Consider the following 24,322-nt stretch of genomic DNA (forward strand, 5'->3'; position numbering starts at 1 on the left):
TCGGGCACATATTTAAGAAAAAAGTGTTTAGTGTGTAATAAATAAATATTGTAGTGGATGTTGGGACCCACTTTTAGTTGAGTGTCCAATAAATAAATGTTTTAGTGGATGTTGGGACCCACTTTTAACACTTTTTTATTAGTTGTAGTGGATGTTGGGACACACTTTTAACACTTTGTAGACATTTTTTATTAATTTATCTCAACCGGGACTCCTAAGGTGGGATGCCCAAAATTGATCAACCGGGACTCCTAAAGCGGGACGAAGGGAGTAATATATAACATGAACACACTTTATTAAAAATATTAAAAATTACAAATTAAAGTTACTAAAATAAAAAATGAAAAAGTGGGTCAATTCTAGAAAATGTTGGTGCTTGTCCAATTTCTTCGATCAAGTCATCTTACAGATTGGCGTAGAATTGTTTTTGGCCCATGGAAGCATGGAGGGCTGCAAACTCGTGGAATTGTGGGAAACGAGGGTGGGGAGGTCGCTTACTACAGTCAAAGTAGAGACACCCAATTCATCTTGCTAATTCGCAAAGTTGCTCATCATGTTTAGCTATCATGTTATGCCTTATGATACATGCATATATGATGTCAGAGATTATATTTCAGTACAAAGAATGTGTCTACCCTTTCTCTATAGCCCACAGTGATTGGAGGACTCCGAACGCACGATCCACGTCTTTTCGAGTCATCTCCTGCTTCTGAGCAAACGTCCTATTTGGGGTTTTTGGGCACTCTGAAGGCACTCTCGTCCTGTTGTATCGGCAACGCAGAACATACAAATTTTTGTTCGCTGGCGGCGCTAAAGCTTCGTTTTTTTTAGCAGTGTCCTGTTCTTTAAGGAAAGCAAGGCAATCATGATTGAATCGAGCAACTATAGTGTTGAAACATCCTTGCGGTCTCAGTACATCTACGATCATTTCCATGGCTGCTTGAGAATAGCATTTTCATTCGGCATCGATTTTATTTTTTTAGAATAATTAATTCATTAGAAATAAATATGTTGAATGAAAAATGAAATGTATTTACAAAATTTGAAGTTAGAAAAAATAAATCATAACCCTACCCACCACCCCCTCACTATTCTGAGTGGCGTTTATCCCTTGATTATATCGACAAATTTTGCATCCAATAATTTTATCTCATGTAATCTTTATTAAATAATATAAGATGGTGAAATAAATGTGTATTTATCTCATGTAATTCGGACAACGAGAGTGTGAATCACCTTATTTCATTGATTGAGTCAACCAATAAATACCATTTGAACCCTCCATCAGTCCTTAAGTTCGATGCATGAAGGAATGAGAAGTTGTGCGGCAAGACTCATGGAGGGTTATTTCTCCAGCGAATTTGCAGTTTCACTTTCAGATGCATTCGGTTTGAGAAAAGAAAAAAGGTTAAAATTTGGATTAGTTTAATTAGAAATTGGGAAACTGAAATAGCAGAAACAAACAAGTTTGACCGGCCCATTTTTTAAAAAGCACCAACTATCAAACGTCTCTTTTATCCAGAAAACGATACTTATTGATTCCCTGCACTCACCCAATTATATTTGGATTTGTGGATTATCATCTCCAATCTTTATCTTCTTCATCTTTTTCTTTTTGTCTCAGTTTCGGAGTTCTCTTTTCTGGCCTAGATTGATTCTAATTTTAGAATGCAAAATGAGATTACAAAAAAGATTTAGTGGTGGCAAAAGCTTATTAAAAGAAGAGGATAAGGAGAACTCTCTCTCTACGCAATGCGACAACGAAAACATCAAAGGGAGCATGTTGAGGGGCGAGGTGGTATCGAGAAAGGAAAATTAGGCAATCATACACTGACCGCTTCTCATAATCATATAAACACCACGCACACACTGACACACACACACACTTTCAAGCTCATACACTTTTAATGGAGCTCTCTTTATTAACGTTATTTGCTTAACATTTCAATGACCAGATTCTATATCCATTGACCATTACCTTTTCTAGTCGACCGAGTTCAATGATTCACATACTTTGATGCTCCTCTTATCATTATCCATTAATTTATCTAAATAAATGGAGCCTAATATACAATATCCTTTTAGGAAACGTCGTCGGAATTCGGTAAAACTTAATTGCTCCAACTTTTATACGCCAGGACCTGCATTTAATCCAATAACGAAAAATTCCATTGGAAACAAACACACGTGATTACAAAGTACATTAATGGATATCCAATACTCCTTACTATTAATTTACAGGTGTGGTAAGAAAACATGAGTGGTAAATTTAAATCCACATAAAAATATATTGTGACACACACACCCACACCCCATTTCCTAATTATATTTTGGCTGTCTTTCGTGGTTGCTCAGGCGCAGCTACAATTGCATTTGTATGACATAACACGTGAAGCCCTGAAGGTGGAGTCAGCCATTATTTATGCAACACAGTAAAAAGCAATCAGAAATGCGCTGCTATTTTTATGGGGTCCTTGGAATCTTATGTTATGAGTATCATTTTCTCTCTCCTCTCCTCTCGCTAAATTTTATGTCACCACTACTTTTATATCATGCCGCTACAGAAATACCTACATATCGCCATACAGGCTTATACAGTTTTAGATGCTGCAAAACAGATAAGCACCCAATCAAATATTAGTCCCATTACTATTTAATCCCATTCTCCTACCAATAATTGTTCTATATATGAATCCTGCCCCCCTCACATTCATCACCTGAAGGAATTACAACACATTTCACCTTTTTCCTGCACATGTTGCTACTCTTGTAATGGGCAAGAAGAGCTCTACTTCCTGGCTCACCGCCGTCAAACGGGCCTTCCGTTCTCCCACCAAAGACTCTGATGCCGATAGCAAGAGCTGCCGCAGGAAAGTTGAGCACCACCACCATGATGACCAAGCCAAGGTATATAATACTATATCATCATACTTATATCGTCAAATGTACAAGATTTTTTGTATCGTTGACAAGTTTGGTTTGACGGAATTATACAGAAGAGTGAGAGGAGGAGGTGGCTGTTCAGGAAACACTCCAACAATGCCGCAGAAGCTCCGGTGATGCCTCCTGAGCAGAGGCATGCCATCGAGGTGGCTGCGGCAGCAGCGGAAGCAGCGGTGGCGACTGCGAAAGCTGCGGTGGAGATGATCCGGATGAGCTCCAATGCTGCGGTCTCATGTAAACATGAGACGGCAGCAGCGAGAGTCATTCAAACTGCCTTCAGAGGCTATTTGGTAGTTTATCTATAAATGATATGGAGTACTACATTTGAACGAGTATTATGCAGTGAAGGGGCACTTAGGTTTAAGTGGTTGCAGGCGAGGAGAGCATTGGTGGCGCTCAAGGGAATAGTGAAGCTGCAGGCTCTGATCCGAGGGCAGAACGTAAGGAAGCAAGATAACATGACCATGAAATGCATGCAGTCGCTGCTGCGGGTCCAGGCGCGAGTGCGCGATCGTCGCGCCCGCCTCTCCCATGACGCCGGGAGGCACTCCATGTTTGCAGAGACCACCAATTTCCTCAGACGCATAAACTCTAGAGTAAAACTCCACAACTCCACTCTATATATAAAAATATCTATATATCTCCCACATGATAAATTCTTCGGAAAGCACAGTCGACAGAGGGGAGCTGCATGACCGACGAATGGAGGCCGGCGCTGGAGTGCCCGCGCACGCTGGAAGAGCTTGAAGCTATACTAAAAGCCAGGAACGAAGCGGCATTGGCGCATGAAAAGTCCTTGGCTTTAGCTTTCGCTCAGCAGGTCATAAATCAATTTGTCCTGTTTCAATTTGGAATGAATGCAACGGAAAATTGATTGATTTTTTTTCCAGAACAACCTACTGGACAGTGACAGGAGCGCCTACAACGGAGACGAAAGCGAGCTAGACAACAGAACAAACTGGCTGGATAAGTGGATGTGGGAGACCACCACCAGATCCTCCACCGACTACCGCCGAGACTCCATCAAAACCGTCCAGATCGACTCCCTCAAAACAACCAACAGCCGCCGATCGCTCTGCCAGAGCCCCATCCACCGCCATTCAATTGCTTCTCCCCGCCACAAATCGCTCGCTCCGTCAACGCCGAAAATCCGCCCGCCCAGCCCTCGCAGCTACTCCACTGCGAATACGCCGTCACTGCGCTCCGCGCACCGCGTCAACACCGTCGCCGCCGAGAAACCTAATTACATGGCTGCGACCGAATCCGCGAAGGCGAGGATCCGATCGCAGAGCGCGCCGCGGCAGCGTCCGTCGACGCCGGAGCGAGAGCGCGGCGGATCGGCGGCCAGGAAACGCCTCTCGTACCCCGTACCGGAACCGTATTGCGTGAATCAAAGAAGTCCGAGTTTCAAGAGCGTTCAGGGCGGGTACGTAGGGATGGAGGAACAGTCTAATTATTCATACTACACAGAGAGTATCGGCGGCGAGATATCTCCGTGCTCGACAACCGATCTCCGGCGGTGGTTGAGATGAAGATGAAATTATGGTTAGTAGTACAGGTGAACAATGTCAGTCTCAATTTCATGTTTCCTAAAATTTGATCAAGGAAAGGACGAGGAGTTAATGGCAGCAAAATTGAAGAAAGAAGCAACTCTATCATATTTCCTTTTTTATTTTGTTTATGCTAAAATAGCAGTGATGCTGCGCTTTATTTTGCCGGGAGTTGGATCCCCTGCTGTGCTGCCCACCACAGCAGGGGCTGCTGTTCCACACAGCAGAATATTTTACAATAAATAAATATAATATTTTAATTTTATAATGTATGAATTAAATATTTGCTGTGTGAAACAGTAGCCCCTGCTGTGGTGGGCAGCACAGCAGGGGATCCAAACCTGCCGCCACTAACCATCTCATTTTCAGCTTATTCTTTTTATTTTTGGGACAGATTTGATTTTTTTTTTTTATTTTTAAATTTAATTATTTTTAGTTTTAGATTTATTATTCCTAATTTAAATTTCTGAAAAACTAAAAATAAGATGGATTAACACAAAAAGCTGTCTTCCATTTCACATATGTACCGAAACCTGTTCAGATTACAAGGAGGGATTACAAAAAAATTCAGATTCCCTCTTAAACATTTTAGAGGGAAATTTGAACTAAAATTTGCCCTAAATTTCAGAATTTGCAGTACCCCTATAAATACATTAACAAGGCTGCATTTAACACAACCTCCACCAACCTCCCAAAAAAACAAAAAACCCAAACATTTTACATTACCATTTCCCTCAGAAAAGCTTCATCATTGGGATGGAGGAGGGGTCAAGACAGAGTCTACACTTAAGCAGCAGTAGGAAGAACTTGGTGGTGCAATTCCTCCTTAAGCATAGCACTGATGGAGTGCTCATAAAAGGGGCAGTGACGGAGGCGGCAGAGGAGTTTGGCATCAGTAGAAAGACTGTTTACAGGATGTGGAAGGCAGCAAAAGAGCAGATGCAAAGGGGGGAACCTGCACACATGGAAGGCAAAGTTAAAGGATATCAACATTCAGACAAGTTCGACCTAGATGAAGAAAAGGTTAGAAATTTATCCGTGCTTGAAAGGTCTTCCATTAGAAAAATGGCAAATAAATTGTCAGTAAGTAAAAGTACAGTTAGTCAGTGGATTAAGGAGGGTAAACTCAAGCCACATACAAATGCTATAAAACCTGCATTGACTGAAGTGAACAAGTTAGCTAGGTTGAAATGGTGTCTCAGTTAACTTCTACCTACCATATCTGCTGGTAGAGTTCAGTTTCAAAGCATGCACAATATAGTCCACATAGATGAAAAATGGTTCTTTATGACCAAGACAACAGACAGGTACTACCTCTTGCCGGATGAAGATGAGCCATATAGGGCATGCAAGTCAAAGAGGTTTATCACCAAAGTGATGTTCATGTGTGCAGTATGTAGACCTGTATTTGGCCCGGATGGCCAGACCAAATTTGATGGAAAGTTGGGTATTTTTCCTTTCACTGAAGTGGTACCAGCAAAAAGAAAATCAAAGAATAGGCCTAGAGGCACACTTGAGACTAAACCAATTCCAGCAGTCAATAAGAATGTGATGAGGGACTGCCTAGTCCACAAGGTATGCTACTTTTCCCAACCTATCAGATCTTACCTGTTTATATAAAGATCATCATCTAGGAATATTTACTTTTGGTTTACAGACTGTACCAGCTATTAAGGCCAAGTGGCCAGATTGGGCAAGCAAAGAAATTTTCATCCAGCAAGACAATGCCACACCCCACATAAATAGTGTGGATCCTGAATTTGAGGATGTAGCAAATTCAGATGGATTTAAAATCCAACTGATTTGTCAACCAGCCAATTCACCTGACACCAACATACTAGACCTTGGCTTTTTCCGGGCTATTCAAACACTGCAGCATGAGAAACCATGCTCTACTGTTAATGAATTGTTGGGAAATGTGTATAGCTCTTATGAAGAGCTATCACCACAGACCCTAAACAAGGTTTTCCTCTCATTGCAAGCTTGCCTTACTCAAATTCTGATATTCAGGGGTGGGAACAACTACAAAGTCCCTCACATTAACAAAGACAGGTTGGAAAGAACAGAGGGGCAGCCTAATGCATTGGGTGTGGATGAGAAGCTTGTGAGAGATGTGCTGGAGTACTTACAGCTACCAGAGAACAATGCAGGTGGTGCATATGACATTGGACCTTTGTCTACTGCTTTTGGGTTCTAAATAGATAGGGGGATGCAATGATGTGTTTTGGAAATCAGGCCTTATATTTTTGGGTAGTAGGTGCTGATTTTTTTATGTTTTGTATGTAGAAATAGTGCAAAGAACATGTAATGCACATATTTACTGATGTTTAATACCAAGCCCTCAGAAAAGCTTCATCATGGAGCAGGAATAGCCTCCAAACCTCTAAAGAGGTGGCTGAACATTGCATAATTCACCATATTGCATAGATATACAAATCAAGCACCACCAAATCAATCCACAAGGCAACACCAACATAACCAAGCACCATCAAATCAATCCACAAGGCAACACCAACAGAACCAAGCACCACCAAATCAAATCACAAGCAGCACCAACATTACCATCAAAATAACCCCAACCAAGCCCTCAGAAAAGCTTCATCATGGGGCAGGAACAGCCTCCAAACCTATAAAGGGGTGGCTAAATATTTATCAATCCACAAGACAACACCAACACATCCATCAAAGCAACCTCAATGCAACAACATTACCCTCTGAAAATATTTCAGCATATGGCATTACACATCAAACAACAGATTTAATGCCTCCTAACCCAAATTGGGGGTGGCTAAACATTGCATACTTCACCATATTGCAGAGACAGACACAAATCAAGCACCACAAAATCATATCCACAAGGCAACACCAACATATCCATCAAAGCAACCTCAATGCAGCAACATTAACCTCAGAAAATATTTCATCATATGGCAATACACATAAAACAACAGATTTAGTGCCTCCTAACCCAAATTGGGGGTGGCTCAAACACAAGACAACCATAGCCCATAAAAACCCCAAAGCAATCAAACCTAAGAACCTCCAAACCCTGGATAGAGGGTGGCTCTCAGTAAACTCACAAATTCAGAGAAGATCCGCCATGCCAGGCAAGAGCATCACCAAGAAGCTCTTGAACCACTCCTCCTCCTCTACTGGACGCCTCCTCCGTCGCTTGGTGGCCGGAGTTTCAGGGACTACAGTTGGGAACAGATCGAGCTCCGTCAATGGAGATTCAGGGACAATGGTGGAGACAGAATCGCTCTCCCACCAAGAGCCCAGCTTATAGTCTGGTGTGTCGGGCACAATCAACAAATCAGCGTCTAGATCCTCCAGATCTGGCGATTCTGAGGGAAGGTCCATGAATTCGGACTCCATCTCCACTGGGATATCATCCGATGATGTCTTCCAATAGATTTCCCGATTTGGGGAAATCGGAGGAATGGGTGAAAGGAGAGACGGCGTGGGTGGTTCCATTTGAGCGCAGGAGGAGGCGATTTGGGTGGGAGGAGGAGGAGGCGACGATTTAGGGTTCTTGAGACAGAATCGGTAGTGAGAGATGAGGGAGAGAGAGGGTGAGGAAGTGGATGTGTAAATCGAGAATAGAGTATGGAGGGGAGAAAATTAATTGTTGAATTATTTTGGGTATGTCATTTTTGTAATTTAAGTGAATGAGTAAGGGTATTTAATTTATCCAAATATGGAAAGGGCAACCGGGACTCCTATTCGCGGACGTCCGAAAATGGTAAAACGGGACTCTTATTGGCGGACGGAGGGTGTATAATATAATGGTTTATTATTGAAATATGATAAACAAGTCTAAGGCTTCTTACTAAGAAGGTCAAGTAGGGAAATTCGATGAATCTCCTCATGAGTTTTCCAGTAGGGGACTTGGCCAGATCTAGTAAGAAGAAAAACGTATTCACAACCTAGATAGGCTTTGGCTACCTATTGGAACGGTTGCGGTGTTTGTGATAATTCTCTCTTACCTAAGATGAGATTAGTAACACCGGTGTGGTAAAGCACTGAAAGGATCTAATCCGAAATGTATTCTTTATTGCTATCTACTGAAAGAATATATTTCAGAAAGTTTAGTATTTTCTAGTCTATGATATTAATATCAATATTGTTTATTCAATCAAACGCCACTTTGACTTATCAATATGTGAGAGTTTGTACGTAACTCAAGTCCATGATATCTTGGGTGGTAGTAATTGAATAACATGAAGGTATTGGAATATTATTTCATAGAATTCGCGTGCCCAAGTGTGGTATGATTAAATCCCTAAAAGGGTGATCCCCAATGAGGTGTTTGAAAGAGGAATTTATTATTCAGAAATCTGCGCAGTTGGAATTTATTCCACGAATAATAAATAAAGTTTCAAACTAGAAAAACTCTTTGGAGAATTAATTTAATTCTAGTCACATAGCAGACAAAAGAATTAAATTGATGGATCAAGATAATCTTAAACGCGGGAAATATTATAAAATAAAATGGACCCAAGTTATTTGTAATTTGGTGATTTAAGTGGGAGTGCAATATTATTCTTTAGTGGAATAAAATAATATTCCATTGATAATATATTAAATCATGGGTCATTTGATTTAATTAGTAATTTATCTAATGGGTGAGCCCAACACTTATGTCATTCCATGGATCCCCAACCTAGCCCAACAAGTCCATTATAAATAGTGATGAGATGTGGAAACCCTAGAACACCATTCATTCACAACACTCCTCTCTAAACCCTAGAAGCCGTCGCCGGCTCTCTCTCTCTCTCCTTGCCTCGGTTTTCGTGCCTTGGCACGTGGGAGAATTAGGGTTTTGTTTTGTTCTTGTTCTATCCTAATTCATAGGATTAGATAAAGACAATATTGAGTTTATGATTGGGTTTCCCTAGATCTCTTCAAGACTATTATTGATTATCTAAGATCCGCCCACACGGATGGAGAATCAAGGACTAGGGAATAGGTTGGAAGATTCACAGTCGATAAACCAAGGATCTCCGGGTGGTGCAGCTAGCAACTTCGATCCTATGATGGATCAATATGAGGTAACAATCGAATCTACATCAAATTGCATGTTTATGTGTTTATTTGATGTTATATCTATAGATCTATGTTAATTGCATGAAATTGGAGTCGAATGCATAATCACCTAAATAGATCCGGTCAAGGACCTGTTTGGTTTCCGTGTCTTCCGCTGCGGTAGTCCCAACAGTTTGATCCCCATCTTATTATTAGTGTTCCAAGATATGAGGTGATGGAAAGGCATGTACTTTGAGTTGTGAATTCGCCTTTTGAATAGTCAAATAATATTCTCTCAATGGAAAGGCATGCCTTCAGTGCATTTTGTAAGCAATGTCGGTTACGTTAAATTGAAAGATTAAATTCAGCAGCTGAAAGGCCAAAAGTCTCGTACATGGGAAAGTCCAAAAGCTATCCGGCCTAGGGGTGGGTCGATACGATATATCGTATCGAAAACGTTGTATCGTGTTTCGTATCGAAAATATCGATATGAAAGAATTTCATATCATTATCGTATCGAAAGTTTCGATATATCGGATTTCGATATATCGAACTTTCGATATGGATAATATCAATATCGTTATTGTATCGATATTTCGATATATCGTAAGATCGATACGATATATCGAAATATCGTTATCGTAGGTATACCTGTATATCGAAAAATATAATTTCAAAACTGAAAAATAACACAAAAATTAATAAAACTTCAACACAATAAAATAAATAGTGTTCTTATTAGGGTTTCATATATATTTTCTAAATATATGAATGAATTAAATGGATTTGTATATATTTATAATTTTAAACTTCAATATGTATTGAATTTCAATATGTTTCGATATATATCGATATAAAACGATATATCGCGATATAAGGAAATTCATATCGTTATCGTATCGAAAACTTACGATACGATACTGTATCGTATCGAAAATTACGATATATCGAAAATTCGATAATTTTTTGATATTTTTCAATACGATACGAGCGATATATCATTTTTTCGATATTTTTGGTGAGGGAAATAAGCCCTTACCCACTAATACTTCTTCTATGTCTTTTTGTGTTGATGAATTTGTAGGAAATTTAATTGAAGGCATGGAAGTGAAGCATCAAATTGCACATGGCTTGGAGACTATGCCCCCGGAGTAGGACCAAGAGGAACAAGGGCAAGTGGATGAACTCCTTGCCCAAGGTTCAAGTGCACTATCCTTGTCTCCTTGTGATGCTCCCTTGCATATGATTACACTAGAGAAGTCACTTTGTGTTGATAGATTTGTTATTGATGACTTGTGTAAAAAGTGGTCTAATGAGCTTGAATCTTTGAATGCTAAATCTATCTTTGCATCATATGTTGATCCTTTCTTGATAAATACAAGCAATGGTAGACATGACCTTTCACTTGCGGACTCTTGCATGAATGTGGAAATGTTTCTTTGGATGCTAAGACACCTAAGCTTTCAATTGTTGTTGACTATGGTTTTCTTGAGTACGTTGTTGAGGATAGTAGGGCCAAAGAGTGTGACATTTTTGAAGATTTTAGAGCTTGGTATTTGCTAGTCTTTATGGTAACATGGTGAGGCCCTTCAAGGGGATTGGAGTGTTCTATGACCGTTTTGTGAAGGATTTTTCCACTCATATGTCTCTTGTGGATTGTGTTGTGTTTAATGGCATAAGGATACATTGTTCTCATAGTTGTGGTCTAAAATTGTTGGGGAAATTGTGCGGGGCTTATTTTGACAAGTTTATCATAATACTTGACGTAGCTTTTTACAAGTTTCATATGCATGGTGTTGTGTTTTATCTCCATGTCGTGCATGAAGGTTTATGGACACATTGCTCCCTTATTTTTGATAATCTCTTGAAATTGATGAAGCAATGGGATGAAATCCATATTGATGAACTTGGTTTGTTGGTTGATACACCTTCTTGCAAACTTGATGTGAATTGTGATGAACCTACTCAATGTGTTAAATATGAGATTGTCAATTTGTGGAGTATTTCTCATGTAAGCAAGAATGATGTATCAATGGTTCCTTATGATCTTTTGTTGCTTAATCTTGAGAATAGGAATCTTGTGAATAGACCTTGTTTGATTACTTTTGAATATACACCATATGAGGATCCATTCTTGTATATGCCTAGTCTTGTTGGGAATGCCAAATCTTTTGTAAAGATGTTCAAGAATTTGGGCATCATTTGTATGGGGATGGTCAAACCAAATAGAAACAAGGTGCTTGGGGCATGTGTGTTTTGGCATGTTGATTGCTTTTATTGCATGTCCATCAAACCATTCAATGGAGTTGGGATGTTTTATGGTCTATTTGTGAAGAACTTCATATCTAATGGCTTTGTTTGGGACTACATTGTGAACGAATGTCTATGTTTATTTGCACCCACATCTTGTACCTATATTGTGAAGTTATTTGAGTTTTGGTATGAAGGGTATCTTGATAAGTTTGTCTTGATTTCTTATGGGTGGGATTTGGACATGAAAGGATTCATTAATTTGTGTTCTCATATTTATTGTGACTTGGCCTTGAGCTTGAGGGAACATGAATTTGGAAGTCCTTACAACGTCTTTGGTGTAGTATTGTCTCTTAGAGCCGTTAGTGGTCTCAATCTTTATCGCCGTACTTTGATATTTGATTTGCTCTCGTTCTATTTTGTAGTTGTGCGTAACCCAGATTTGAGGGCAAATCCTTTCCAAGGAGGGGAGAATGATATGACCACAGTTGCTAGACGTCAAGAGTGTCCCTCTCGGCTTGAGCCATGGATCGATTGGGGTCCAAGGATAAGAGGAAAGTCATGCCACATACCCAATACAGCTCGAGGGATTGCCATGGAAGCGAGGAAGAGGGAAGGCTCAGATTTGAGGACAAATCCTTTCCAAGAAGGAGATGATGATACGAACATGGAAGCCGTGCGTCAAGGATTTCAACTACAGCTGGATTCAACCAGAAACCGTCCTATCGAGATGATATCCGAAAGCTATGAAACTACCACCATCGTCTTTGTCTTGGAAACAGATTCGCGTGGGTATCTTGCACATCTCAATCGGAGTCCGAATGAGGGAGTTATGGTGGTTTTACAGAAGTCGCGCAGAACTGACGAGGGAGTCCAGAGAGAACACCCGGGCGGATGTTTTTCACCCTGCAATTCACCCGACCGGGTGAATCACCCGAGACTTAGTTTTTGAGGGCCTTTTTCCACATTTTGGGCCCTTAGTATAAATACCTTTTGGTGTCATTTTTCATTCTAGATTAAGATAAGATTGTGATTGAAGTTATCTCCCTAGTGAGTTTTTCCTCTTTGAGGAATGTATCCAATTCCTTCCTTGAAGGTTGCTTGTTTCAATTCCATAGATTGATTCAAGTAGAGGTATGCATCAATGGGGTGTATCCATTGAGTAGTGGAACCAAGGGGTGATAGAGCTATTGAAAGTTGCCTAGGGCTGTCTCCATCTTTTTGGTTAAGGTCCTATGGTTGTAGCTCTTTTATCTCATCATTATACACATGCTTTCCATTCCTAATCTTCCATACTTTCTTGTTTAGATTCAATTTTTGTTGGTTGGATCATCTATTATCTTTTGTCTTGTGTTGATAAATTGAAAATAGCATCACAAAATTAGTTAGATCAAGCATCATCAATGGGTAATCGTTGGAAAATGGATGATAAACTACATGGATCCTTATCACGTTTTCTTTCTCTCTCTTTTTTTTTATTTTTCCCGGGTCAGGTCACAGAATCTCCTGCCCGTTTTCTGACTAACTTTTCTACCGGGCCAGGTTACAAAATCTCTTGCCCATTTTATTTTTCAAACGTTCTAACTTTTCTCGACCTAACTTCCTATCCCGATTGGTGAGTTTCCCCCACTCCCCCCCTTGTTCACATAAGATGAAGGTTGAGGTATTAAAAGAAGGGACAAATTATTTTAGGCTCAAGTTGGTCAACTATTGGGTGCCATTACAATGAGGCGGGTTTAGCAGATTCAAAAGATTTAAGCTCAATTGGCTTCTCCTATTGTCTTTAGTCCTTACTCCCTATGTCATTTTCCTCTAAGCATCAAGTGGCAACCTCTCTTCCTATTCTACCAGTAGAAAGTGTCCTACTCTAGGCTTTTAACTCACTTTATAGAGGGATTCACAACTAGATCAATTGAGGCCTTTCTCTCTTTGATCGTTCTTACTAAGGGAATCTTGCTTTTATTTATACTAGTTTATAATTAACACATGAATCCTAAAAAAAACTAAGTCCTAAACATGGCAACATAAACATGCTTAACACTGACTGCACTAACTGTTCTCCCCTTCCCACTTCACTCATATTAGTTTCTTCTTTAAATGCCCCTCCTCAAATACTTCAAATATCCCCACATGTATTTTTGCCCCTTCAATGAACATTTTCTAGATCCGTCCCTGGTCGTCATGAAGTGGAAACAGGGGAGTTAGTGAACACACAAACACAACAGAAATCCTCATATATATGCCATCGAGGAAACTCAAAACATCAGCATCACAGAGCATATATAAAAAATAATCTTGTCACAGTTAGGCCAAGCAATGGACTATGTGGGAGAAGCAACATAAAACAACAATCACAAACTTCTCACAATTAGACCAGACAATGGGCTAACTGGGAGAAGAAACAATCACAGGAACATACACAACGAAAACATACTATAACAAGAAAAACTTCTCACATTTAGACCAAGAATTGGGCTAAGTGGGAGAAAATACATAACAAAAAAAAATAGAGCAAACAGCAAAACATTCTTAGGAACCGAGGGTGTCGGTTCCTCTATTTCCTTCACTGCTGGTCTGGAGGTGGTTCTCTGCACGGTGATACGCTCGGATTTTGCACTATTTTAGGGCCTTATTTGGTCTGTTTTTAGTCTCTAAATCGCAATCCATGCCCATATTTCACATATTTTATCTATTTTGGTATTTTGACATGTTTTGTGAGAATTATGCATATTTGAGCCAAAAAGATAGGAAAAAGTCGAAGATGGAATTCTGGCGCGTTCAAAGACGTCCAGCGGCCCGCTGCGTGTGTCGCAACGACCGCTGGCACACAGCGACCGCTGAGCTTGAAGCGGTTCGCTCCGGAAAAATTGTGCTGAATAGTCTGAAGACGCCCAGCGACCGCTGAGACGTGTGTAGCGACCACTCGAGAAGATCTCGTAGCCACTGGACTAATTTGCAGCGACCGTTGTAGTACATGCAGCGACCGCTACCCAAATCCGCAGAGGCTTCGGACAATGCATAGCGACCGCTGGCCAAGGTGCAACGGTTCACTGCGAGAAGGCAGTACACGAATTTAATAAGATTTTCTCCAGATTTTACCATGATTAGCCAATCTTTTCCTTTCCTCCATAGGATTCGACTTACTCCCTATCTATAACCCCTTAAACCTCTCCATTCAGAGACAACCCTTTTTTTACACTCTTTGCCTCACAATTCTAGTGCAAAATATTTGAGAGTTCATCACTGTGCAAGAGGTTGAAGAAGAAGTCAAGTGAAGATCAAGGCTATAGGATTTTACCTTTGGATTTTATCACTTTAGTTCTTATGTTTACATTGTTTTCCCTACAAACTTTCTTTTTAGAATATTCTATCCTGTGTAACTAAATTCATAGGATTCCAGGGATGTGTCAGTAACTCTTTTTTGTTTATTCAAATTCCGTTTTCTGTTTAATATCCGTTCCGTGATACTGCATGTTTGAGTGACACATTCGATGTTGATCTGTTATAACTTGCTACATAATCGTGAGACGAGGTTGGCGAGTTAGATCCACTTAATAGACACTACAATTAGCTTCCCTTAAAACGGCACTGTTAATTGAGAGTAAGGACTTTTCAAGGGTCTTAGGAGCTTCTAGGAGTTACGAATCTAGGATTGACAACCCTAGTGTCAGTAATCTACGCTTGTACTGCATGGGAAGAACTTATGTGACTCGTCCTATCGAAGTATAGATTGTGCTAGGGTATTGTAGAAGGAGTTTATATAACCATAGTTGTGAACGCACATCCCTGTAATTCTCTTATCTCATCTATTCGATCTCTAGTTTGTGCTACATTCATCCGCTTTCTGTTTTCAATTCAATTGTTTTCACAAAAGTCTCTGGTTCTCCAAATAGTAAAAGAAGCTTAGTAGAAGATAGCCAATTGGTGATCTTATTCCCCGTGTTCGACAACCCGGTACTGACCTTTAGCTATACTAGATCTACCATGTATACTTGCAGGTATATTTAGTGCTAATAAATAGTGCATCACACGGACACTGTTGTTGTAGGATTGGGTGGTGTCTCCTTTCTCTTCTTGGACGGGGTCACGGTAGGATTGACTGGGGCTGGCTGAGTGATAGGCCTTCCTAGGGTGGGGAACCTGGGCACTCCATGGATCTAGGGAAAATTATCTGCTGGGCCAGGGATGTCCGTTGCTCGACAAAGGTGACCATTTGCATCATTAGGGAAAGGGCCTCAGTCATTTTCTCAATGTGCGTCTTTGATGAGGCTCGTTTCATGCATGCGTTCTATAGTAAAACTGCACTTAAATCTATGAACTAACGATCCTTTTTGAGCCACGTGTGTGTAAATTTCGCCATAAACCGAAGGTCGCAAAATTCAAGAAGGCGATAGCAAAAGTCGAGGAAAGGAGGAGAAAAGGGGCAGAATTGAGCTGATCAAGTCAAATATCAACCAGAGCCAGCCAGACTCTGCACTGAATACTGCTGGGGTTTAGTGCCCCTTGCACAGCGGAAGACATGTAATTTGCTATTGACAAAAGTATACAGATCAATTTGAGGATGGGTACTTGGGAGAAAGTCTCATCATAGTTGATGCCTTCCCGTTAGGTATACCCCTTAGCCACTAGTCTTGCCTTAAAGACTTTAACTCGTCCATCGGGTCCACGTTTACTTTTATATATCCACTTGCTCCCAAAGGAAGTACAGCCTTCAGGTATGACGTACAAATCGTAGATGTCTTTGTCTGTCATTGATTGTAGTTCCGAATCCATTGCTTTCACCCATTCGCAATGATCGACATCCGCCTGCGCCTTTGCAAGATTCCAGGGATCAAGTACATTGTTGTCCGAGGAGTGATCCATACACTCTCCCAAACCAATATATCTATCGGGCTCATGTGAGACCCTCCCACTGCGGCGCGACACTACAACACTAGGAATAGAAGTTGAAATTTCCGGAATTGTTTGTACACTAGGTACTTGTTCTTGGTTAATGAAACTTGTGACAGAAGTTAGCTCATCAAGAGCCACTTCACTGTTGGGCTTATGATTCATTACAAAGTCTTCATCTAAGAAGGTGGCATTAGTGCTCACAACGACTTTCTTATCTCGGAGACTATAGAGTTCATAAGCTTTCGATCCTCTGGGGTAACCTACAAACAAACATACCTTTGTCCTTGATACCAGCTTAGTTGGATCATTATCCAATACATGAGCTGGACACCCCCACACCTTGAGATGTTCTAAATTAGGCTTACGCCCAGTCCACAATTCATATGGGGTAGTAGGAACTGATTTTGAAGGTAAATTGTCTAATATATGGCTCACAGAAAGCAAGGCATATCCCCAAAATTAAATTGGTAGCCGTGCATAACTCATCATCGATCGGACCATGTTTAACAAGGTCTTATTCCTTCTTTCAGCTACGCCATTCTGCTGGGCGTGCCCGGCGTAGTCAATTGGGATTGAATTCCCGACACTGATAAGTAGTCCAAAAACTCGGCACTTAGGTGTTCGCCTCCGCGATCAGATCGCATGCACTTGATGTTGGAACATATATACTAAAAAGCATTTTTCGAGTTTATTTTTGAATTTGATAAATTGCTTGTATATTGTAAACGCTCTTCATTTAATGAGAATAATAAATGTTTTCTTCACACTGTGTATTTTACTTTAATGAGTATTGACCGTATTTAATTATATATTAAATGATATAATTAGAACGCCGGAAAGTAAAATCAGTCTAAGTCTTCTACATTGAAGGTCGGGTCGTGGAACAGGTCATCACAGTAGGTGGCCCAACCGGTACCTTGTAGAAGTAAAACTTTTTCACAACCTAGATAGGCTTTGGCTACCTATCGTGAAAGGTTGCAGTGTCCATCCGAAAAGTCGTCTTTACCTTGAGAATGACTAGTGACACTGGTGTGGTATTGCATTGAATGGATCTAAAGTATAGACACGTCTTTGTTGCTATCTACTTTAAGACGATGTCTTGGAGATTTAATATTTCCTAATCTTTGTAATAATATAGGATACACGTTATTTAATCATACGCTGCTTTGACTTATCAATAGGTGCGGGTTTTTCGTAACCCAATATTCCTGATATCTTGGGTAGTAGTAATTAATAACTAGAATGGTGTCAGTTTTATTATTACATTGAATCGTGTGCCTGCGTGGTTTGACTATATCCCCAAGAGGTGTTCGAGAGAAGTTCTATTATTCGGAAACCCGGCCGGTTTGGATTTAATCCAAGAATAAATAGAAAAGGAAAAGTATATTTTTAATATACATCTCGTACTAGACAAACTCTTGGAAATAAAGATATTAATTAATTTAAAGTCTATAGCAGACTACAAATTAATTAATGGATATAGAAAGTCTTAGACACGGGAAATAATATATTAAAGAGGTTAACCCGGATTGCTTGTAATCACGGATTGGATGGACGGTCAATATTTCTTCTATTGTGGCACAAGAAATATTCCATTGGCCTTATATTAAATTATGGGTTATAATTTAATTAGTAAAGAAGGTCCAATGGGGGAGGCCCAATCTAAGCCCCATAGATCCCTAACCTAGCCCATCATAAACTCTATAAATAAGAATGTAAGGAGATGAGACAAAGGTAATCAAAAACCCTAGCCTCCACACTTGGCTTTCTTGTCTTCTCCTTCAAGATTCTTATAATTTCTAAGAGATTCCTCCCACAAGGAATTTAGATCTATATAGTTAAGGGTCATAGGTTAGAAGATATTTGGTCTTGCATTCATAATCAAGCTTCAAGATCTACACGTGGAGAAGTAGCAAGCCACTTCGATTCTTTGGAGAATCATTGTTGTAAGTATTCAATAACATAATTTAATTTAAATTATGTGATTAATTGCGCAATTATATGTTTCTACATGTTCAAGCATGAAATTGAATCGACCCACATAATCACCTAAATAGATTCTTATGTGGATTTATTTGTTTTGCAATTTCCGCTGCGATTATCCCCAACACTTGATACTCTTACCATGATACGTCTCTACATAAGCCTTAAACTCTTTGAACTTGCCAAAAGTTTCAGATTAGTAGCGCATCAAATAGACGTATCCAATTTTCGAGAAGTAATCAATGAAGGTGATGAAGTATAGAAAACCACCCCTTGCCTCGGTTGACATTGGACCACACACATCAGTATGAACGAGCTCAAGTACTTCCTTGGCCCTATTACCCTTTTTCCTAAAAGGTCTCTTAGTCATCTTGCCTTCTAAACAAGATTTGCACGTAGAAAACGGCTGCTTCTCTTGACCTTTAATGAGGTCTTGATCCACTAGAGAATGAATCCTTCTTTCGTTGGCATGACCAAGTCTAAGATGCCATAAGTACGTTTCGTTCATTGAACTTGAATATTCTTTTCTTTTCTTTGAAAATTTTGATGTTGTATTCAGTTCTAATTTACGTCTGTTAAATTGTGTAAAGGTGATTGTGTACAGATTGTTTTTCATGATACCACGACAGATATAAGAACCATCTTTCTTAATAACGCAATTGTCATTAAAAGAAATCGAATATCCATTATAAGACAATTTAGAAACTGAAATTATATTTCGTCTAAAAAAAGGTATTAACAAAACATTCTTCAAAATTAAAAATTTATCACTACTAAAACGTAAATAAACGTCTCCCACTGCAATGGCCGCCACTTTAGTAGTGTCGCCCAGCTGGACTTCGATCTTACGATCATATAGCCATCTTGTCACCTATTTTAAATCAGGATCAAAACAAATATGATCAGTAGCTCCAGTATCAATAACCAAAGTATGATTAGATGTCGAAGCCAACCATGACTCGACCACTAGAGCATGGTTCATACCTGTAGCCTTGTCCTTTTTAGGACAGTCTGGCTTCCAGTGACCTTTCTCTCCACACTTGAAACACTTTCCAGTAGGCTTCTTGTTAGCCTTCTTCTTCTCCTTTCCCTTAGCATTCTTAGCTGTAACAGGGTTCGGCGCTTTCTTCTTTCCTACGTTAAGCTTAGTGCCAGAGGAATGAGGTGCCAAACTCAGCACAGCTACCTTAGCCTGAACCATCAGGTCCTCCGCCAACTGAAGTTCAGTCAGCAGCTCTGCCAAAGTGTAATTCCGTTTGTTCATCTCAAAGTTGAGCATGATCTGCTGGAAGCTATGCGGAAGACTCAGAAGGATTATTGTAACTTGGGATTCGGGGTCGATTGTCCCTCCCAAAACCTCAATCTGGTTGAGGTGGTTGATGCACTTTTTATTAGCACTGAAAATACCTGCAAGTATAACAGGGTAGATCTAGTATAGCTAAGGGTCAGTACCGGGTTGTCGAACATGGGGAATAAGATCACCGACTGGCTTCCTTCTACTAAGCTTCTTTTACTATTTGGAGAAACAGAGAATTTTCGTAAACTTTTGAAAACAAGTAAACTAAAAGCAGTAAACAACCAATTGCAACAAAAACTAGAGATAAAATATATGAGATAAGAGAATTCCGGGGATGTGCGTTTACAATTATGGTTATACAAATTCCAACTACAATACCCTAGCACAGTTTATACTTCGATAGAACAAGTCACACTAGTTGTGCCCATGCGTTACAAGTGTAGACTACTAACACTAGGGTTGTCAATCCTAGATTCGTAACTCCTAAAATCTCCTAAGACCATTGAAAAGTCCACACTCTCAATTAACAGTGTCGTTTTAAGGGAAGCTAATTGTAGTGTCTATTAAGTGGATCTAACTCGCCAACCTCCTCTCACGAATATGTAGCAAGTTATATTAAATCTTCATTGAATGAGTCACTCAAACATGAAGTATTACGAAACAACTTAAAGAAGAAACGAAGTAAAAACAAAATGGATATTAAATAAAAAGTGGAATTGTATAAACCAATAAGAGTTACTAACACATCCCTAGAATCCTATGAATTTAGTTGCACATGATAGAATAATCTAAAAACATAGTTTGAAGGGAAAGAAATGCAAAAATAAGAACTAAAGCGATAAAATCCAAAGGTAGAATCCTTGTAGCCATGATCTTCACTTGAATCCGTGTTCAATCTCTTGCACAGTGAAGAACTCTCAAATATTATGCTCTAGAATTTTGAAACAAAAAGCAAGGTACAAAAAGGTATGAGTGTGTGCTTAATGAAGAGGTTTAAGGGGGTATATATAGGGGATAAGTCAATCCTATAGGCATAAGAAAAAAAGTGGCTAAATTTGGTAAAATCTAGAGAAGATTTAGGTAAAATCGTGCGCCGCTTTTTCGCAGCGGACCGCTGCAACATGGCCAGTGGTCGCTGTGTGTTGCTCGTAGCTTCTTCCCATTTGTGTAGCGGTCGCTGCAAATTAGTCCATTGGCTTCGGGACATTCTCGAGCGGTCGCTGTACACTCTCCAACGGTCACTGGACGTCTTCAGATTTTTAGCACAACTTTCTCCAGTGCGGACCGCTATAGGTGTAGCGGTCGCTGCGCATGATGCAGCGGCCCGCTGGACGGCCTGAACGTTCCAGATTCCAGACATCGACTTTTTCCTATCTTTTTGGCTCAAATATGCATAATTCTCACAAAACATGTCAAAATACAATAAATAGATAAAACATGTAAAATATGGACATCAATTGCGATTTAGACATTGAAAATTTTTCAGACCAAAATAAGGGCCTTAAAACAGTGCAAAATTCGAGCGTATCAGTGGCTCATCATCCCGAGGACAAGCTCCCTCACAGATGTGTTTTCCTTCATAGTCTTCGTCATGATACTCCAAAAGGCTTGAGACTTAGCCGCTCGATTCTGAGTACCAAAAAGATTTGTGAGATTTTGCATAATCTCGGCGGCAGTAGCCATGGCAGAATGTTGATGCTTGATTGCTGAAGACATAGAAGCGAACATATAGCACTTAGCAATCTCATTCGCCTTATGCCACCGTCTATGCGCATCTTGAATGGCCGTTGCTGCATTAGCAGCCGACGCAGGAGGCTGTGGAGTAGTGAGTACAAATTTTTACTCTTCATCTGTGAGAACGATATCCAAATTTTATTTCCATTCTATGTAATTTTGGCCCTCGAGTTTGTTTTCTTTAAGAATTGCAGAAAGAGGATTGAAAGACATTTTGACGGTTTAAGTTGCACTGCAAAATAGAATATTTATACTTTTGTCATAAACTTATGTAAGAATATTGAGTAGATTAACCATAAAACTTTTCAAAATCTTACAACAGCAAAATTAAAATTTTGTACCCTCTATAAGAGGTCAATACGCATTAAAACTTTGGTAATTTTACTAGTCACAACACCGACAAATAGTCCAGAGACCACATAATGGCATGGCCGCCTAATGTTGCCTAAGAACGTCAGATTTAGCATTACAATATTTGATTTCTACAACACACTCCCGTAACAATGTTCATGTGCTGATAACAAAATCAAGCTATCTCATAAATTCTGATTGAACTTCTGAAACTCGTAGTTCCATAGGATTATTGTCCCCACATAATGGGTGGCGATAATACTAGGAACCACTTTCTAGTTCATTTTATTTATTATGTGAGAAGTCCGCCCTCATGAACTTAACGTTTCATAGGATTATTGTCCCCACATAATGGGTGGCGAAAATATTAGAAACCAGCTTCACAATATTTGGCAGAACAACCGATGGAGACCATATACAAACTTTGGGTTATGGTTTTTCATTAACTATCGCTTAGATATTTGGGTTATGGTTTTTCATTAACTATCGCTTAGATATTTGGGTTATGGTTTATCATTAATTATCCTTGGCCTTAAGGCAGTTTAAGGCTTAATTAAATTCTGTTGGCATTTAATTGACTGGATAATTAAATCTTTTATTTTCTTAAGTATCTTATTTAAGGAAATAGTGTTAGAGTTTGTATACTAGAAATCACCTTTCGAGTGATTGAATACTGTTAAAACTCTTATTTTATTTTTCAAAGGAATAAACAGATTATTTTTGTCATAATGTTGTTATGTTTTACATTTAATGGATGTTTATTACATGTTTAAATTTATAAGTAACTTAACAAAGTCTAAGTCTTTGTTTTAGTAGACCGGTTGTGGGCGTCGTTCACTTTAAGGTAACACGGTCAGTTCTGAACAAAGAAAAAGAAGAATTTCACAACCCAGATAGGCTTAGACTACCTATCGTGAAAGGTTGCAATGTCAGTCCGATTATTTCTAAGCCTTACTGAAATAAGATGACGTTGGTGTGGTATAGCACTGAATGGATCTAACAGCGAGACAGTCTTTATGCTATCTACTGAAAGACGAGGTCTTGTAAATTATTATTTCTTAATCAATGTACGTTAGCTTGAGCATACGGTATTGATTATGCACTACTTTGACTTACCAAATGGTGCGGGTTTTTCGCAACCCAATAAGCCTGGTATATTTGGTAGTGGTGATTAATATCTAGCGGTGCTAGGATTGCTATTATGTTGAATCGTGCACGAGGTGAGTCTTGTTTGATAACATCCTCAAGAGAAGCTTGAAATAAGGTTCTATTATTCGGAACCTAGCTAGTTGGAGTTTAATTACTCTATGAATAATAAATAAGATTTTCTTGTTGAGTCCTCTCTTGGAATAAATAAGATATTAATTAATTAAGTCCATAGCGGACAATAATTAATTAAGGGATGTTTCTATCTTAAGCGCGGGAAATAAAGACACATCTTGCTGTTAGATCCGTTCAGTGCTATACCACACCAATGTCATCTTATTTCAGTAAGGCTTAGAAATATGTGGACAGACATTGCAACCTTTCACGATAGGTAGCCAAAGCCTATCTAGGTTATGAAATTCTTGTTTTTCTTTTGCAAAGCATTGCATAGATCTGACCGTGTTACCTTAAAGTGGACGAAGCCCACAACCGGTCTACTAAGCAAAAGACTTAGACTTTGTTTACTTCTTATGCATTTAAATGTTTGTAAAATATCTTATAAATGTACAAGCAAACATAATGTAATAATAATAGTGATTCTATTCGTGCGAGACTGCTCGAATAATACTGAATCGGGTTAAAAGTGGATTGTAGAGTTTTACGTATACAAGCAAGATCCTATTCGCACGAAACTTGCTCGAAACATGCTTTTCAGTATACCAAACCTAACATGAAGCGTCTCGGTCAGCTGTGCGCGTCACGCACATCAGCTCTCTGTTAGGTTTGGTATACTGAAAAGCATGTTTCGACCAAGTTTCGCGCGAATAGAATCTTGCTTGTATATGTAAAAGTCTACAATCCACTTTTAACTCGATTCAGTATTATTCGAGCAGTTTTGCACGAATAGAATCAGTATATTATTACATTGTGTTTGCTTGGGAATTTATAAGATGTTTTACAAACATTTAAATGCATAAGAAGTAAATAAAGCCTAAGTCTTTTGCTTAGTAGACCGGTTGTGGACGTCCACTTTAAGGTGACACGGTCAGTTCTATGCAATGCTTTGCAAAAGAGAAAGAAGAATTTCACAACCTAGATAGGCTTTGGCTACCTATCGTGAAAGGTTGCAATGTCAGTCCGATTATTTCTA

At 39.4% G+C, this 24,322-nt stretch overlaps 2 protein-coding genes and 1 long non-coding RNA gene across 3 annotated transcripts; 2 read left to right on the forward strand and 1 right to left on the reverse strand.

Moving 5' to 3' along the window:
- The first annotated feature begins 2,507 nt into the window (after positions 1–2,507).
- On the forward strand, positions 2,508–4,613 carry LOC125210653 (protein IQ-DOMAIN 18-like). Its single transcript, XM_089067550.1, has 5 exons — positions 2,508–2,907; positions 2,997–3,233; positions 3,318–3,539; positions 3,617–3,763; positions 3,834–4,613. Exons 1-5 carry the CDS (start codon positions 2,773–2,775, stop codon positions 4,473–4,475), a joined length of 1,383 nt encoding a protein of 460 aa, XP_088923676.1. The 5' UTR covers positions 2,508–2,772; the 3' UTR covers positions 4,476–4,613.
- A 370-nt stretch (positions 4,614–4,983) lies between these two features.
- LOC148931077 (uncharacterized) lies at positions 4,984–8,026 on the reverse strand. The gene is made up of 2 exons (XR_016136144.1): positions 7,574–8,026; positions 4,984–5,448 (listed from the first exon to the last, which is right to left on the reverse strand). It is a non-coding gene; the product is annotated as an uncharacterized LOC148931077 (long non-coding RNA).
- LOC125210651 (uncharacterized) lies at positions 5,457–6,734 on the forward strand. The gene is made up of 3 exons (XM_089068421.1): positions 5,457–5,668; positions 5,726–5,963; positions 6,061–6,734. Exons 1-3 carry the CDS (start codon positions 5,457–5,459, stop codon positions 6,688–6,690), a joined length of 1,080 nt encoding a protein of 359 aa, XP_088924547.1. The 3' UTR covers positions 6,691–6,734.
- Positions 8,027–24,322: the final 16,296 nt, after the last annotated feature.

Source organism: Salvia hispanica, chromosome 3 (genome assembly GCF_029641045.1).
Source record: "Salvia hispanica isolate PSC_SH4W2 chromosome 3, Shi_PSC_v1, whole genome shotgun sequence".
Classification (NCBI taxonomy): domain Eukaryota; kingdom Viridiplantae; phylum Streptophyta; class Magnoliopsida; order Lamiales; family Lamiaceae; genus Salvia; species Salvia hispanica.